The sequence below is a fragment of the Delphinus delphis genome, chromosome 15 (genome assembly GCF_949987515.2).
Source record: "Delphinus delphis chromosome 15, mDelDel1.2, whole genome shotgun sequence".
Taxonomy (NCBI): Eukaryota; Metazoa; Chordata; class Mammalia; order Artiodactyla; family Delphinidae; genus Delphinus; species Delphinus delphis.
The window spans coordinates 58,606,368-58,625,109 of record NC_082697.1 but is presented as its reverse complement, the minus strand read 5'-3'; the positions used below and the strand labels follow the sequence as shown (position 1 = coordinate 58,625,109).

General features: G+C 42.4%; 1 protein-coding gene across 2 annotated transcripts in view; it reads left to right on the top strand.

The window, feature by feature from the left end:
- The window catches only part of ZC3H7A (zinc finger CCCH-type containing 7A), a 34,852-nt gene extending 21,481 nt beyond the window's left edge, over positions 1–13,371 (top strand). The window contains exons 13-23 of one of the 2 annotated variants that reach the window (XM_060031758.1): positions 527–688; positions 2,004–2,200; positions 2,483–2,583; positions 3,013–3,194; positions 3,606–3,682; positions 4,805–4,938; positions 5,350–5,455; positions 8,014–8,122; positions 9,773–9,906; positions 11,498–11,661; positions 12,468–13,371. In XM_060031758.1, the coding sequence (XP_059887741.1) occupies positions 527–688; positions 2,004–2,200; positions 2,483–2,583; positions 3,013–3,194; positions 3,606–3,682; positions 4,805–4,938; positions 5,350–5,455; positions 8,014–8,122; positions 9,773–9,906; positions 11,498–11,661; positions 12,468–12,657 (1,556 nt within the window). In that variant the 3' untranslated portion in view covers positions 12,658–13,371. Of the gene's footprint in view, positions 1–526; positions 689–2,003; positions 2,201–2,482; positions 2,584–3,012; positions 3,195–3,605; positions 3,683–4,804; positions 4,939–5,349; positions 5,456–8,013; positions 8,123–9,772; positions 9,907–11,497; positions 11,662–12,467 lie in introns of those variants that run through there. The other variant, XM_060031759.1, reaches the window with a different exon arrangement.
- The last annotated feature ends 5,371 nt before the right edge of the window (positions 13,372–18,742 follow it).

Genomic DNA, 18,742 nt, shown 5'->3' with positions numbered 1-18,742 from the left:
AGCAGTTATTGATTAGGGACCTTTGGAGTCTAATAGGATAGGCCGCTGCTCTCCTTTGATAAAATTTTATGTATAGAATCATATGGAATAGAATATTTACCTGACCATAATGTTTGTGAAAATTAAAGTACTTTCTGTTGGATTATTTCATATCTTTACCCCTAAGTCAAGTGATACGAACACAATTTATTCTAAACTCGACCCAAGTTAATTTTCTTTCTTAGTTGCTTATTTAAATGCGTTCTTTACCTTTAAAAGCCGTCAAAACTCCTATGCTAATAGTTAAATAAGGGTTATGTTTTGGGAAGACTGGTGTTTTGTCCTGATCTTTGTTTTGTCTGACAAACAGCACGAAAGGCAAAAGTTACTGCCATAGCTTGTTTACATTTGGGGGTTATGAAGATGGGATTTTTTAATGGGAATTTAATAATCATAATCCATCTGCTCACATCTGCTTATAAATGTGCCTGTAAAATGAAATGATACTTTTTGTGCATATGAGCAATCCTTTTTACATCTTTTTCAGGCCCTAAGTTAATGGATTTCACTTACCATGCTAATATAGATCATAAATGTAAGAAAGATATTTTAATTGGTAGGATAAAGAATGTTGAAGATAAATCATGGAAAAAAATACGTCCAAGACCAACAAAAACAAATTACGAAGGACCTTATTACATATGTAAAGGTATATGCTATAATTACTTAATTGGTGTACATCGCCTAAGCGGGAAATGATTTGCTACATTTGTTATAATGGTTCCAGTATTACTGTAACTAGAAGTGTTTTAGATAGAGTTAACAGAAAGTTCCTTGGATTGAGACATTAGTATTTTTTATATCATTTTTACCTTTGTTTTTAACTTGCTGTCTTGTGGGTGTTTTATAGTTATTTATGGAAATGGGGATTTCCCCAGGTTTTAAACAGAAAACTGTCTCAAACTTTGGGTTCTCTGACATGGTCTAAACAGAATCAGAACACTGAACTAAGGCTTTGAAAATGTTGCTCTTTTAAGTTGTTTTTGAGAGAACTTCGTATTTTCATTTTTATCAGACCACTTCACCTGAACGAGCTTTGAATGTACCTAAATGACTTTTCAAACTTAGGTGGCGTACATCCGGGTATCAAGGCTTTTTTTCCGTCTGAAATAAAAATAATTTAGAATTGTGGTGCTGGTTTTTTGGTTTCTTTTTTAAGAGTTAATACCATCCCTACATTGTAATATGCGTATCATGGTTTGAAGCTATCCATGAATTGTTATAAAAATTCAAGTGATGCCCTAAGCGTGTTGTTTTTTTTAAAAAAAAAAACTTTTCTGATATTTTGTTGTTGTTGTCATAAATTTATTTATTTATTTATTTATTTTTGGCTGCGTTGGGTCTTTGTTGCTGCGTGCGGGCCTTCTCTAGTTGCGGCGAGCGGGGGCTCCTCTTTGTTGAGGTGCGCGGGCTTCTCATTGCGATAGCTCCTCGTTGCAGAACACGGGCTCTAGGTGCGTGGGCTTCAGTAGTTGTGGCACGTGGGCTTCAGTAGTTGTGGCTCGTGGGCTCTAGAGCGCAGGCTTAGTAGTTGTGGCACACGGGCTTAGTTGCTCCGCGGCATGTGGGATCTTCCCGGACCAGGTTTCGAACCTGTGTCCCCTGCATTGGCAGGCGGATTCTTGCTTTTTGTTTTTTGTTTTTTTTTTGCGGTACACGGGCCTCTCACTGTTGTGGCCTCTCCCGTTGGGGAGCACAGGCTCCGGGCGCGCAGGCTCAACGGCCATGGCACACGGGCCCAGCCACTCTGTGGCATGTGGGATCTTCCCGGACTGGGGCACGAACCCGCGTCCCCTGCATCGGCAGGCGGACTCTCAACCACCGCGCCACCAGGGAAGCCCTGGCAGGCGGATTCTTAACCACTGCTCCACCAGGGAAGTCTCCCTAAGCGTGTTTAATATTCATTGGCTTTGAAAAAACAACGGTCTGTGTTTTAAATGTCTTTTAATTCCCTGTCTTTCTAGATGTTGCTGCCGAGGAGGAATGTAGATATTTGGGCCACTGCACATTCGCTTATTGCCAGGAAGAGATAGATGTCTGGACGCTAGAGCGAAAGGGAGCATTCAGCAGGGAGGCTTTCTTTGGTGGCAACGGAAAGATCAACCTTAGCGTGTTCAAACTGCTCCAAGAGCATCTTGGAGAATTTATATTCCTTTGTGAGGTACTTTCTCCATACCTTACTTTCTGCCGTGAAACTGGTGGTAGCTTCCTACCCGCAAGCCCAGAAGTATCAAGTACTTAGCTCTTGTCCTGCCATATGATAAAGCATCTGCTCAGCAATGGTAGCTACTGCTGTTATCCAAAAGAATACTGTTAAGACTTCGTACTTACTGAGTGTTATTTGGTGTAAGCATTGTAATGTATAGGTATGTACATCATAAGCATGGCACGGAAGTTCTATCTCATATTATGTTTTCATGATAATTCTTCTTCTCTGTTTCAGAAATGTTTTGATCATAAGCCTAGAATGATAAGTAAAAGAAACAAAGATAATTCTACTTCTTGTTCTCATCCGGTTACAAAGCATGAGTTTGAAGACAATAAGTATGTTGGTAGTTTCTAATTTTTATAGTGACAACACAGAGTCTCTTTTTAGATCCAAATAAAACCAGAGTAGTATCCGCTCAGGCATTCCCCCTCTCCTTTTGTTGTTGTTTTGAAAGATGGTGACTATTTTTAAATGGCTGATAGGTTTTGCTGAGAATTTTAAAATGAATTATTTAATTGAAATTTAATATAGAAAAGCAATACTGATTTATAGCTTCTCATGACATGGATTTAGGTATTTTATAGCTTAACATATAATTATCCCCTCCCCTCCCCAGTAAAATAATTGCACACAGTGATTTATTTTTTCTGATAAAGATTTAACATGTGTTTTCAGTCTAGAGCTTTACATTTTATATGTGTATGTACGTTTCTTTTAAAGCTATGGCAGAACAATAGTAAAGTGTCACTCCCTTTTCCTCTTAGGTGCCTTGTCCACATTTTGCGAGAGACAACAGTAAAATACTCCAAAATACGTTCTTTCCATGGTCAATGTCAGCTTGATTTATGCCGACATGAGGTTCGATATGGCTGTTTAAGGGAAGACGAGTGCTTTTATGCACACAGTCTTGTAGAATTGAAAGTCTGGATATTGCAAAATGAAACAAGTAGGTTTGTGTGTGATTGAGAAATGTCTCCCCAAGAGCGTCAGGGTTTATGAAGTGGTATTGGAGACCCTTCTCCAACAACTTGGTGTGGCAACACTGTTGATTTTATCCTGAGCTTTAAACCATGTAGTCACTTCATCTTTAGAGTGGCCTATTTTGAGTGTGGTCTTGTATAAGTAATTGCTGATACAAGTTCATGTATGAAGTATGGAATTGTGAGGAAGAAATATTCCTCGGAAGACACCAAGAGCTATATTTGTAAATATTCCATTTTGAAGGAATAATGTGATGTTCATTCTTGGCAACAGATTATGCCAAGTGGGGTTAATTAAAGAATTGAGTCTGACTGTGCCTAGATTGGTGGCCTGTTATTGTGTAGAGGACCTAAAAAAAGGCTTCTGTGTTTCCCAGGTATCTCACATGATGCTATTGCCCAGGAATCTAAACGATATTGGCAAAATTTGGAAGCAAACGTACCCGGAGCTCAGGTATTTTTTCCTGTGTACTTTCTGCATTTGGGATCCTTTCTGGAACGGCCTAATTGATGTTAGTTGTCGGCAGATGCAGTTAAAACTTACATACAGTCCAGTTACTTTCTTAAAGTTTATTGAGTTGATTAATTTTTTAAAAATTAATTAATTAATTAATTTATTTTTGGCTGCATTGGGTCTTCGTTGCTGCGCGCGGGCTTTCTCAAGTTGCGGCGAGCAGGGGGCTACTCTTCGTTGCAGTACACGGGCTTCTCATCGCAGTGGCTTCTCTTGTTGCAGAGCATGGGCTGTAGGCGCACAGGCTCAGTAGTTGTGGCATGTGGGCTCAGTAGTTGTGATTCGCGGGCTCTAGAGCACAGGCTCAGTAGTTGTGGCGCACGGGCTTAGTTGCTCTGTGGCATGTGGGATCTTCCCGGACCAGGGCTCGAACCTGTGTCCCCTGCATTGGCAGTCGGATTCTTAACCACTGTGCCATCAGGGAAGCCCCAGTTGAGTAATTCTTAATGTGAAAAAGAAATTCTGAATTTTAGTTGATCATATAAAAGAAAAAAAGGCATCCCATAATACCCACCAAGCATGTAGGATAGGGAATTCCCCGGAGGTCCAGCGGTTAGGACTCTGTGCTTCCACTGCAGGGGGCACGGTTTCGATCCCTGGTTGGGGAACTAAGATCCTGCAAGCCGAGCGCCATGGCCAAAAAAAGACTGTAGGATACAGTTTTCTTATTCAGCTTAATTGGCAAAACAGTTGGGGTCTCGCACTATGGGGATCCTTGGAATAAGGAAGGTGGATTGTGTTTGTAGTTTTGCTTACCGGCCAGCCAAACTGCTTTACCCAACTACCCTCCTTCCCCTACCTGCCAAAAATCCTAGTCGTTAACTCCAAAGCTGACTTTCATAAATTGAGGTTTGGCATCTGTAATCTGCTTTTATCATATTCTCTTGCATTTGGGTGGAGAACTGGAGATTTTAGGTATCAGATCATATATATATAGTGGTCAAATCATCAAACCAGACAAAAACGGAAATTGTATGCTTTTATGGAAAAAAATGCATGGTGATTGTGTTCTCAGAAAACTGGTTTTCTGTTAAATTAAAACTAATCTTTTAATTATTTAAGGTACTTGGCAATCAAATAATGCCTGGATCCCTTAACATGAAGATAAAATTTGTATGTGCTCAGTGTCTGAGAAATGGTCAAGTCATTGAACCAGACAAAAACAGAAAATATTGTAGTGCAAAAGCAAGGCATTCGTAAGTAGTGTGTGTGTGGAAATAGTGCCTGATCATCATGATCTGTTTCATGGGTGTAAAATCATGCATATAAGAAAAAAGATTAAGACTTTGAAGAGAGCAAAGGAAAGTAGACAATTTAGGAATAATTGCAAAGCAAAAGGGAAGAGATTTTTAGAATTTAGTAGCTAAGAATTCTGCACACAGTTCAAGTGTTTTGCCTGTATTTCATCATTTCCGTGTGTAGGATTCGTAGGGAATGTTTGTTTATAATTATTGACAGGAAATGAAATGACAGAATCATAAGGCATTTCTTTTAGAAGGGTTGAGGAAAAAAATCTCTGGTCCTTTAGGTACAAACTTTGTACCTGCCCCTTTATATTATGCCTTTGCCAGTGTGTTTTTGTTTTTTCTGAACTCCATTTTTTTTAGGTGGACCAAAGATCGTCGTGCGATGAGAGTGATGTCTATTGAACGTAAGAAGTGGATGAACATCCGTCCTCTCCCCACAAAGAAACAAATGCCTTTACAGTTTGATGTACATACGTAATTTTTAAGCCACTTTTTTTTTATTAGGCATTTCAAATCATTAGAAAGTAGTAGTAATTCAGATGGAAACTGGTACCCTTTAAATAATGCTCATCATGTTAATGAAATCGAAGTGGTCCTTTCGTTTTCCTTCCCCTTTTGAATATGTGGTTCTGGGACAGTCTTTAGATTGATTGGAATCGTATGAGTTACTGAGGAAAAGTAAGTAGACAATGAACTAGAGAAAAGGCTCAGCTTATATTCCAGATGAATTACTTTGGGAGCAAACGGGAGAGAATTTCATTTAAATTTGATTCCTCAACTTTGCCGTCAAACCCAGGGCCTTCCGTATTATTATGGATGCTGTTGATGAGTTATTTTTATCACGCCTGTTTCTTTCACTGAAGCAATGGATGCTCGCTAAAGGATGCCCAACATTATAGGATTTTCTTGAAGTAACCCAAAGGAAAAATGCTCCATGTTAGAGCAATATGTTCCTCAAAAGCCCTTAGAATGAAAACACCAATGTGTGGTGTTAATGTGTGGGTAGCATTTCACTCACTAGGTAGCACGTTTCAACTTGGTCCCCCTGGTGCCTTACGCGGTCTTAAAGATGATTGTCTGGGCAAAGCCCTGGAGCTGGCCCAGCTTGCCTCTTCACAAGAGAGAGGGTCTGGAGGGATTTCACTGTGCAAGGGACACTTGGAGCTGATAGGGCGGAAATTTTCTGCCGCAGAGGAGGAAGTATGGAGAGAGCCTTTTGCCCAGAGAAGCAGTGCAGGTGGATTGCAGAATCCCCATGTAATGAGGCTCCCTCTCCCAATTGCCAGAGAGTTGAGGAAGAGGAGGGTTAATTTCCCATCACCCAGGGTACCTTGCTTTTTGTAAAACTTATACAAGTTATAAGGACAGTCTTTGAAGGAGGTGGTGTGTTTGTGTTTATCCACAGTGGTTTCAGCCCCAGATTTGGGTGATTTAATCCGTGGGTTATGTAGGAGGGGAGGAAGGTTTATTGGAACCATTGATATCTTGTGCTTCAAAAGATAGTGGAGATTATGGGCGTATTCCTCAAAACTTTGCTAAGACGACTGGGAACAATTCTAGCTCATGAGGCAGCTGCCTAGGACCACTGATTATTCTCTCATCTTGGACGTGGTGTTCTACCTTGCAATGTTACAGGAGCTTATTTCCTCTTTTTCCTACCATACTAGGTATTGCTAAGGGATCTTTTTTCTAAAAGAAGAAATAGTACTCTGTTTGTATGTGCGTAGACAGTGTGGTGAGGTGGAGAGAGCATGTGCTTCAGAGTCTGCCCGAAGGGCAAGTTACTCAGCCTCAGTTTGCTCATCTGTAAATGAGAATAATTGCATCCTAGGGAAGATACAGGAGATGGTGTTGTGTACAAACCCAGCACAGAGCGGCCTTCTCCTTTATTTTCTCTTCTCCCTGCTCCTTATCGTTGAGTTTTGAAAGACGATGGTAAATGTCTACCTAGTAATACCTAAGTACTTAATGGGGATTGACTGGGAAAAGAATATAATACAGTCTATCACAAGAATGTTTTGTTGACTATTGACTTCATGCAGAAAATTGTAAGGGTTGCAGGGGTGGGGGTCCCTGACGTTGGTCCGAGGGAGGAAAGGAGCAGTGTTAAGTGTTGACTACTTCTTGATTTTTAGTGAAAGTCAATGCTAAGCATCTACTATTATGTAAACTAGTATATAGGGCCAGCTCCTGTTGAAACACGGATAAATTAAAATAGGCTAACAATTAATTATACTAGGGTTTATGCTCTATAGAGACAAGTACATTGATGATACCTAAGACTGAGCTCTTGGTGACAGTGGTTTTCCTAGTTCTTAATAGTCATGGGTCTTAGGGGAGTCTGTGTTCTGCTGATTGCTCTCACTTTATTTTCCTACCAGTACACTGTATTTACTCTGTAAAATAAAAATGCAAATAACCAGAAGAGGTATTATTTGAACGCTGTATAACTGGATGGCCTGGTTAGTGGAATAATTGTCTTTGAACAACGCATAGCTAGTGAATGATGGCCAAGATTAGCTGCCAGTATTGGTGATAAGTAAATGTCCGAGAGATTTTTTCTGACACTGTTTAGTACCTTTGGAGGAGTCTGCGGTTTCTTTATCGCTTCCCAAGCGCTGACAGGGAGGCATCCTGGGTGTCAGGTAGGGGAGAGTAGGATCCTTCAGACTGAGGGGGCCAGAGACTTGCATTGCAGAGATAAAATGTTCTGCTGTGTTAAAAGCAGATACTCTGAATCAATGAGTTTGTTGACACTTCCTTGTAAGAAAATGCTCCATATTCCAGTTTCATACTTAACTTTCTTTTGGAAATTTTCTTTTGAAAAGTTTTGAGACAGAAAGCTTAATATCATCTCATGTATTGGGGGCTTATAGTCAATTTGAATAGAAGCAAATTAATCTTTTAAAATTATGTTCTCGGCATCAGCATGGATAATAATATTTATTTTGCTTAAATGTAAAAATTAGGCAGTTTTACTAAGGGTACTCTGTCTTAAAGCATGTTCTTATTTTTCTAATACAGCTGTGCAATCATATTGCTTCTGGGAAAAAATGTCAGTATGTTGGAAACTGTTCCTTTGCTCACAGTCCTGAGGAACGAGAAGTGTGGACCTACATGAAAGAGAACGGGAGTAAGTTGATGATTAACCGTGGCCTTGACACCCATGAAATCTAGCTTGCCTGAAAGTCTCTTTCCTCTCTGTAAATAGGCCAACTTACTGTGCACACAGAAAGCAGTCTGCGTTCTAAACCATTATACCATTTTATCAGTGAAGCAGAGTCTGACCTCCGATCATGTTTGCTTAGGTCAGATTCAGATACAAATACATAGGTCAGCATCCTCTGATGTCATAGGCGTGATTCATGGTCTGGGGAAGTTCCGTCCTTCCGTGAGCTCCTTTTGTGAACAGTCACCCCTGAATTAATCAGGTTATAACTGGAGGTCTCTTCAAGGAGCCCTTCCTGGTAGAACAGGCCCAGATTCGAAGGCCCGAGGAGAGAATGTTTGTCTTGGTCAAACGTCAGGTTTATTGTGAGAGCCTTTGAGAGGAGCCTCAGACAAACTTTCACTTCCAACCAGGAAAGGTTTTGCTACCAGGATTATTTTTCTTCAGTCTTAAGTAAACTGATGGAAATTTACCGACTGCTTAAGATCTGTGATCTCTGGATTACAAGAAGCCATCTGATTTAAGCATGTCACCTACCGTATTTCAACCATGTAAAAATGCAGTGACTTGTGTGGACAGGACTCCTTCTTGCTTGGAGTGGGGACATAGAGTTGGGCCTTACTGAAGGTGTCCTTGCAAATCAGGGCTCTTGCAGTGATTCCTGTTACCACTGGTCTGAAGGAAGAAGAATTTCCTAGTTTACCTCTAATCTTAGAAACACTTAGGCAGGCAGTAAAGCCGAGTTTTGACCAGATCCTCATTACCAGATTTTGTTTTAAACTCAGTGGCTCTCGACTGGGGATGAATTTTGCCACACACTCACCTCTCTCCCCTTGGGGACACTTGGCAACGTCTGGACATTGTCATGACTTGTAGGGCTGTGCTACTGGCAGCTAGTGGGTAGAGGCTAGGGGTGTTGTTAAACATCCTACACGCACAAGGTTGCCACCGACAGTGAAGAGTTTTCTGGCTCAGAACGTTGGCAGTGCTGAGGTTGAGAAACCGTGGTTTTATCGCTTGACGGTAATGCCAGCTACACTTGTTCCAGTAGCTTGCAGCCACTGCCCAGCACCTGGTCATGGCTGTGTTGTTGTAAGTTGCACCTCAGCATGTCGGTCTTCTGGGACTGTGGCTCAACTGACAGGCTCCCATCAGGGTCAGAATCTCGGTCCTTACAGTAGGTTTCTCAGTAGACAGTGAGGAGCTGTGTAAGTAGCCAGTGTGGTTACAGCAGCGGTAGCAAGTGTTTAACATGGGGCATCGTGAAGCGGTGCCGAGGCCTTCCTTTTCAGCAATGCCCTTGAAATGGTTTCTGAATTTTAAACACCCGCATAGTGTCTTGCAAATGCAGGGGGGAGTTAATCTTGAAAACTAACTATTAAAAAAAAAAAGAAAACTAACTTTTGTGGTCTGACAGTCCTGAACTTGGTTCTTACCCCTGAGAGTCTGGAAATGGACTGTCTCTCCGTGTCTAAATACGATCAGTTTCCGTTGAGCCCTCTCAGGTTTCTTTTGAAAATTGCACCGACTGATACAGAAAGAGCGCGTGTTCTTGTGTGTATTTAAATGGCATATTTAAATATTTGCTGCTGAAAGGAGTTCATTTTTCTTTAGTACAAGATATGGAGCAGTTTTATGAACTCTGGCTAAAGAGCCAAAAAAATGAGAAAAGCGATGATGTAGCCAGTCAGTCAAACAAAGAAAATGGAAAACAAATTCACATGCCGACCGATTACGCAGAAGTCACTGTAAGTACCCCAGGTTGGTGCCCCTCACCTTTGCTTCCAGGCCTTTCTTTTCTTTCCCACCTTCTCCAAAATCTGGCTCCCTCGCCCCCGCTCTGCCCTCCCCCTTATCTCCATCTTCTCTCCGTGCTGGCTCTCCACTGTTACTTTAAGTCTCTTCATCCTAAAAATGGCTTTCCTGGATCTTCTTTCCAACTCTGGAGCCAGGAAATTGTGAGTCTGAGTCCTGCTTCCCTCTCCTTACTAGCCTGTGACACTGGGCAGGTTACTGAACGTCTCTGAGGGGGCTGCTTGTGATGGAGCCACGAAGTGTGATGAGCCTGCGGGTTTATCCCAGTGCTGGGCCACGGAAAGTGCTCAGGAAATGTGGGATCCCCCCTCCCCCAAGTCCTCTTGTTCTCTTATCACCGTCCTGCAGTCTGGCCTCTGCCTCTGGGTTCTACAGAGACATTTAGTCACCTGTGGTCTTTTACTGTTTTGTCTGTCTTTTAAATGTTTCAAAACAGTGAAGGGGGTAGTATAATGACTGTCTTGAACCCACCATCCCAGGTGAACCGATGTTAGTTTGTTGTGTTTGCTTCTGTAAAGTAAATAAAATGTCACAGATAAAGTTGGAACCCCGGTTGTCCCCCTTTCCCAGAGGGACCAGATCCAGTGTATATTTTTCCAGGCCATGTTTACATATCTTGGACTGTTTATTCCTAACCTATTGCTCTGCCTGCCATGTTGTTTTTAAACTAACAGGCGTATGCGTTACTCTGCTCCTTGTTTCTTGTTTTGTTTTTTGTCCCCTCTCCATATTGAGTCATTCAGATGCGGGTCATGGACACGTCTTTGTGCATGATACGCCCTGTGAACTCTGCTTTCTCTGCCAAGGCTCAGCACTGATCCCCTCACCACCTTTTCTTAAGTACTACCAGGGTTTCCAGAGCCAGGGTCACCCCAACTTGCTGGGTCATGAGGTTGACCTGTCTCTGCGAACCTGTCCTTACCCAGTGTTACAGGGCATTTGGGAAATAGTCAATACTACTCAAATACTACTGCATGCTTGCATATGTGGGAGCACAGGGTTCCTAATGTGTGAGTCTCTGCCCCCAGGGTGGTGTCTTCCCAGCACGTGTACTTCCCTGGCCCCTGGCACAAGTCCTGGCCCATAGTAGGGGCTCAGTTCATGTGCAGGGATCGAGTTGCTCATCCTTCTGCAGTGGGCGAGTCCCGGGTTTTCACATCCTCTCTGCTTTCCCTCGTGGTATTAATCCTCCCCGGAATTTTTTTGAACCTGGCCCCTTGTCCTGCCCACAGACTCCCTTGTTTGCACACCAGCTCCTTGCCAGAGACTGCCTGGACCCCTGGCCCAGTCCATCGCCCCTGCTCTCTGTTTCCTGTGTGCTGGCCACCCTCTCCTTGGTCCTGCTTTTGACTTTGAGTTTTATGTTCTCACCCAGCTTCCCCCACTGGACGGGCTCCCCAAGAGTAGAGTCTGGGTCTTAGGTGGAGTCGTTTCTAGTTGTTCTGGTGCCTGAACACATGTGACCCGTCAGGGGCCACACAGACAGCAGCCACTGATGGGATGCGTGTCTTCCGTGCACTCTAGGTGGACTTCCACTGCTGGATGTGTGGGAAGAACTGTAACAGTGAGAAGCAGTGGCAGGGCCACATCTCCTCAGAGAAGCACAAGGAGAAGGTTTTCCACACTGAAGATGACCAGTACTGCTGGCAGCACCGCTTTCCAACAGGATATTTTAGTATTTGCGATAGGTACGTGGGTCTCTTCAGTTTCCCACATGAAAACTGCTGACCTTGTGAGTAGACAGAGTATCTGGGTGATAAAATCTTCTAATCCTGGATGCTAGGATTTGAACTTAAAGTTTAGTTGCTCCTTGAACATTTCTTCACTCTTCTGCGTTACATGAAAAGATTCACTAGTCTGCCGGTACTGGTGTGAAAGTCTTAAAGACAACCAAATAGGGAAATAAGTTCATTCAGTCTTGCCCAAACGATCTCTGAGATGGCAGTGGAGATTCTCTGACCCTTCACAATAATCTTTCTCGTAGTAGATGTTCATCAGTTTTGAAACTGCCTTTGAATTATATTCCAAGTATAAATCTGGAACTTTCTCAGGTCAAAGGAAAACATTAGTATTTTAAGTTTACTTAGAAAATTTTTCAGTGAAAAGCTAGATCATTTTGAATTGCTCCTCATTTTGTTGTTGCTGTTTCTATTTGACTTCCAGACTTAGAGCCATGTGATACAGAGAATTATTGAAGATATTTTTTACTTCCTGCCCCTTCTGATTTCTTTCCACTGCATCAAGAAGGAGCATAGTCTTTTTTTCCCCAGCAATCTGTATTTTTCATTAAATAGTGCATTTAAATAGCTTAAAGTACTAATTATTGTAGATGTCAAGGCAATAAAATATTCATTTTTCTAGGATTAAGATTTCGAGCTAAAAGTTTAATGCAAACCATAAAGGTAGTGAAGAGCACATTTTAAAGATTTTTATAAACAACTGGTGGACGCTTACCAAGCTGGTGGACGCTTACCAAGCTGACTTGTCCTAACAGGTATATGAATGGTACCTGCACGGAAGGAAGCAGCTGTAAATTTGCACATGGCAATGCTGAACTTCATGAATGGGAAGAGAGAAGAGATGCCCTAAAGATGAAGCTCAACAAAGCACGAAAAGATCACTTAATTGCCCCCAATGATAATGACTTTGGAAAATATAGTTTTTTGTTTAAAGATTTAAACTAATATGCTGGCTTTTATGTATGTTACCTAATCAGAGCATTGACCAGAAAAATTGAAAGTGTTGTAAGGCACGTAGCAGAGGAGCTGCAGATTTTCTGCTTGTATTGGCGTCTCTCGTCCCTCCTGAGCAGCAACCCACAGTAGGTAGGAAAACGGGCTGTTTGACAGGTCTGGCCAGGCTCTCACGGCATCAAATAGCAAAGTGACCGCTACTGGTTGCCATCTGTTGAACAGACTTTTGGATGACTTGTGTTGGGGAAGAGGATAAGGTTATGTTGAGGATGACTTCTTGAGTTGGTCCTTCAGATAAGAATCACGATGGTGAGAGAGAAACACTGTACTAGGATCAGAACACATGATGGATGAAGTTCTTCACATGTTTTAAGAGGAATAAATTTGTCTAATATAATAAAGTTTGCTACTTATCTGTATGTAGGTTGCTAAAAAGGATTTTCTTAACTCAGATTTTAAGCCAAATAACCATTTAACACTAGTATATGTTAAATGGGGTATTTTTCTGTATTTGTATGTTTCACTATAATAAGGGAATTGAGGATAATGTGCATTGAGAATATTTTGAAAAATAATCCGTTGACTCAAATTTTATTTCTTGGTCTTTTGCTGTTTAAATGATGATTTTGAAAGATTAAACTTATACTGTTGGTATTGTGTAGTGTATGGACCAATACTGCCCGTAATAAAGATTTTATATATAGATGTCTTTCATTTTTTTGGTGTGGTCCTTGCCAGTTCCTTAAAGAATTGTTAAAACTGGGTACTAAAAACACAAGGTTTGTTTTTTTTGGCCGCACCGCTCGGCTTGCGGGATGCCAGTTCCCCGACGACCAGGGATCGAACCTGGGCCCTCAGCCGTGAAAGCGTGGACTCCTACGCACTGGACTGCCAGGGAATTCCCTAGATTTTTTTAAAAAACACTTTCATTTAAGCAATTAATGACAGAAGGCAAATTAGAGAGACATGGCAGCAACTTTCACTCTGTCCCGCTCTCCTCCGATTCAGGTTGCTAAGAGGCTTCTCTTATTGACTGACATGCTAACCCCTCTGGGGGCTCTTCTGTGTCTCATTCAGATGAATGCCCAGCAAGGGGACACACGGTCAGCTAAGACGTGGGCTGTGGGATTCCACAGACACGACTGTTTAGCACAGCGCCTTCTATAGGGCCATTTTGGTTGTTGAAAGACCACTGAAGGTGTGGTCAGGACGGGCTGGCAGAGACAAGGAAAGGGCTGAGCTGTCCTGAGACCCAGATCTACTCCTGACCTGGCGAGCTAGGGAGAAGAGTCACTGTCAGGGTTTGGGGGCCGCCACCTCATGAGGACACTGCCAGTGCAGAGTCCCTGTTGGGGGTGGGAGTCAGAAGGAAGGGCTGATGGACTCGAAAGTCACTTCTTCATGACAACCTTGAGTCAGTGGGGTTTGGGGCAAACAGAAAAGGGTCTTTGTTCAGTGCAAGTCCAGCCTGGGTGGGGGGAGCATGGCTGCAAGTAGAGAGATGAGAGAGAAGCAGTGCCTTCAGCAGAACCAGAGGCTGCAGAGTGAAAGGCAAGCCCAGGGGACTCCTTGAAGACCGCAGGAGACTGGTTTCCCTCCATGAATGGAAGGCAGTTGGGACCAGTTTTATTTGGCAGGTGCGTTAGCAGTGTATCTTATTTGCCAAATAAGTAATCTGTTTCTATAGAGCAGACTGGCAGTGTTATCATTCTGCTGGGTCTCCCTAGTCTGATGGCCTTTATGATGTTTTTCTTCTCCATCCTTCCCAGCTCCTTTTATCCTTTTTTTCCAGGGAGCATAGATGTTAAAAAGCTGTCTCTGGTGCTCTGTTTTAGCTTGCAGTTTAACAAGTTGGTTGTCTTAACCTTTGGAATCTAGGCTAGAAACTTAAAGTTTGACCGGTCAAGACGAGAATTGTTTGTTTTCCACACCCACATCCCCACCTCAAATTCTCTGTGCCTGGGCTTTCTTGTAGTTCTCTGTGCTCTGAACTATCCTTTCAGTAAATTCCATTTCTGCCTAAATCATCCAGTTTTTTGCCTCATTTCGGCTAAGAACCCCCCTGGCCACAGCCTTAGTCTCAGCATCAGGAAGTCAATGCTAATTATTCCACGGTGAAGTCACACCTCCACCCTAGAAGCGAAGCGAAGAGGAGAATGAGGTGTGGGGGGGGGGGAAAGGGCAAGAAAAAAAAGTATGAAAGAGCAAAACCCAAATATTAACAGCAGACGAAACTAATAACTGGCATGTCTACTTGGACATGTTTATCTCCTTATCTCCTCCAGGGTGGACTTTTTTCAACATTTAACAAATTGAGATACAATTTTTATAACAAAAGTTTTACCATTTTGAAGTACAAATCCATGGTTTTAGTAGATTCCAAATGTGCTATAATCACCACTATGAATTTTAGAGTATTTCATTACCTGAAACCAAACCAAACCAAACCCACACCCTAGTCTACCCACTCCCCTTGCTTTTCAAGCTGTGGGCAACTGCTCAACTGCATTGAGGCACAACTAATGAGCCCACGTGCCACAACTACTGAAGCCCGTGCGCCTAGAGCACTGCTCCACAAGAGAAGCCACCGCAATAAGAAGCCCGCACACCACAACGAAGAGTAGCCCCCGCTCGCCACAACTAGAGAAAGCCCATATGCAGCAACAAAGACCCAACGCAACCAAAAAATAAAACTAAAAAAAAAAAACAAGCATTAGATGTTTTATACATATATATGCTATATATATGTATATATACGTACAATGGAATATTAGCCATAAAAAAATGAAATATTGCCATTTGCAGCAACATGGATGGGCCACAGGATATTATGCTTAGAGAACTAAGTCAGAGAAAGATAGATACTATATAATATCCATTATATGTGGAACCTAAAAATATAATACAAATGAATCTATATACAAAACAGAAACAGACAGACACAGAAAACAAACTTATGGTTACCAAAGGAGAGAGGGAGGGAGGGAAGGAACAATTAGGAGTATGGGATCAACAGATACAAACTACTATACATAAAATAGATAAGCAACAAGGATTTACTATACCTTGTATATAGCACAGGGAATTACCCAATATCTTGTAATAACCTATAATGGAACATAATCTGCAAAAAAACACTATGCTGTACACCTGAAACTAACACAATACTGTAAATCAACTGTACTTCAACTTTTAAAAAATTTAGTTGAAACTACAGAATGTAAAATGCGGGTTTTCTTGTGTAAGAAACACTGACAATACCAAACCAGAGACTCAGATTTAAGGAAACTGGTGAGTGACTTCCCTGGTGGCGCAGCGGTTAAGAATCCACCTGCCAATGCAGAGGACATGGGTTCGACCCCTGGTCCGCGAAGATCCCACATGCCACAGAGCAACTAAGCCCGTGTACCACAACTACTGAGCCTGCGCTCTAGAGCCCGTGATCCACAAGAAGAGAAGCCACCGCAATGAGAAACCTGCGCACCACAATGAAGGGTAGTCCCCGCTCGCCGCAACTAGAGAAAGCCCACACGCGGCAACAAAGATCCAACGCAGCCAAAAATAATAAATAAATAAATTTATATATCTAAAAAAAGGAAACTGCTGAAAGGACAAAGTAGAATAAAATATTTGAAGCAAGTGATACTGAGTTACCATAGTAACTCACTTTAAAAATAACCAAATTTGGCTTGGACACAATAGTAATGAGACAGTTAACAAGACAGAATTACAAAATTTGGGGCAGGGGAAAAATGATTATTAGCACACGAAAGGAAAAAAACTCTGATTAAAAAAAAAATTAACAAGCATTATTTCTCTCCGATTCTAAGAAAAGGATTAATACCTGGGAGAAATATATGTAATCTTCCCCCTGCCCCCTACTCAAATGCCACCACCTTGATCATGGTATAAAAAGTGGTGGCTATGAAAGCTCAGATATTGGTTGATGTGGACTTGTTAGGGCTGACATAGCCTTGAAGAGCAGTGCAGCCTGACCCAGATGGCCTGGTGTAATCCGAAATGAATTTATCATTGTTTCAGGAGAACACCTAGGGCCAGAGCAGCAGCCGGATGTCTAGAAAGAGAATAGTAAAGGAAACATCCTTTTATTGATCCAGGGCGGTTTCCTGGCCTGTAAGACGCCGCCCTGCATTGCCATAAGATATTGTGGGTCTCATGAGATAACCCACAGGCAGCAAAAGTACTTTGAACCTTATAAAGGCCTGTGCAAACGACAGGTGTCTTACGGAAGAGTAGTGTGGATTCTGTTCTAGCAACCTACAGTGAATGGGTACTGGTGACTTCAGACCATATTTGTTTTTGTTAGTAATATACTATGTAACTCAAATCTACACAAAGAAATCAAGAGAACTAGAAACGGTAAATAAGGTTAATATTATTTTAAAAACTAGAAATACATTTTTTCTCTTCTAGCTTCTTCCAATAAGATTATATAAAACAATAATGTAACACTATATTATTCAGTTTGTAGTAGATTAAAAAAAGAGTAATAATAGCATAAAAAAGGGAGGAGGAAACGAAGCTGTACTGGAGCAGTTTCCCTATCTTACTGAAATTAAGTTAGTATAAATCTGAAGTAACTAAAAAAAAAAGTTTTAAATCATTAAAGGAATTAATAATGTTTTAGAAAAGATCCACTTAATACAAAAGAAGGAAGTAAAGAACAAAGAGATGTAGAAACCAAAGAGCAAAATGGCAGGTGAATATGAGCTACCATGTTGGACCTCTGCAGTTAACACACTTAACGCTCTGGGTCACCTACGAAGGTGACCATTCATAGCACATTTTACATCCCTGGAAAATCTGCACCGGGGTCATGCAGCTGGCTTGCGGCACAGGTAGGGTCTCATCTCCTGTTTTTTTGCGTGTTTTTTTGCGTGGAACTAAGGGAACTGCCTTAGTTCCCTCCGAGTTTTATCTGCCTGGTTTGTAGTTATTGACAACAGAAGTCGAGTCTAGATCTGTGGCCCCAGCAATTTGGTAATTACGGACATTGTCTTAGCTCCAGGTACACTTGTCCCAGGGAAACAATCCCTTCCTGTCACTCTCAACTCATATTTCATCCTTCTCCGACTTGTTTTTAATCACAAAAACTTATTTAGAGGGACTTCCCTGGTGGCGCAGTGGTTAAGACTCTGCCTGCCACTGCAGGGGACATGGGTTCGAGTCCTGATCCAGGAAGATCCCACATGCCACAGAGCAGCTAAGCCCGTGCGCCACAACTACTGAGCCCGTGTGCCACAACTACTGAAGCCGCATGCCCAAAGCCCATGCTCCGCAACAAGAGAAACCACCACAATGAGAAGCCCGCGCACGACAACGAAGAGTAGCCCCCACTTGCCAGAACTAGAGAAAGCCCGCGCAGCAACAAAGACTCAACGCGGCCAAAAATAAATTTAAAAAAAAAAACCACTTACTTAGAAAGGACCTAACATTTAGAGTCACAGAGGATTTAGAGTCGACAGTGGGTCGCTGGAGCGACTTGTTAACCTTGCCTTTGAGCCTGAATTCCTCACCTACTAGCTTTGTGGCCGCAGTCACGTGGCTTTTCCAAACCTCGGTTTTCCCATCTGTGAAGTGAGCACAGGCTGTACAGACCCTCCTCCCAGGGGTGTGATGTAGGGACGTGGTGCTCAGGCGCACAGCACTTCACTGGTGCAGGAAATGGACACTGGGAGACAACAGTCACTAAAATTTGAGTACTCACTATGGGCCCGGCAGTTTCCATCAATGACCTCATTTAATTCTCAAAGCAAGGCTTCCCTGGTGGCGCAGTGGTTATGAATTCGCCTGCCAATTCAGGGGACACGGGTTTGAGCCCTGGTGCGGGAAGTTCCCTCATGCCGTGGAGCAACTGAGCCCATGTGCCACAACTACTGAGTCTGCACTCTAGGGCCCACGAGCCACAACTACTGAGCCCGTGTGCCACAAGTACTGAAGCCCGCTCACCTAGAAAGAGCCCGTACTCCGCAACGAGAAGCCACTGCAATGAGAAGCCCACGCACTGCAACAAAGAGTAGCCTCCGCTTGCCGCAACTAGAGAAAACCTGTGCAC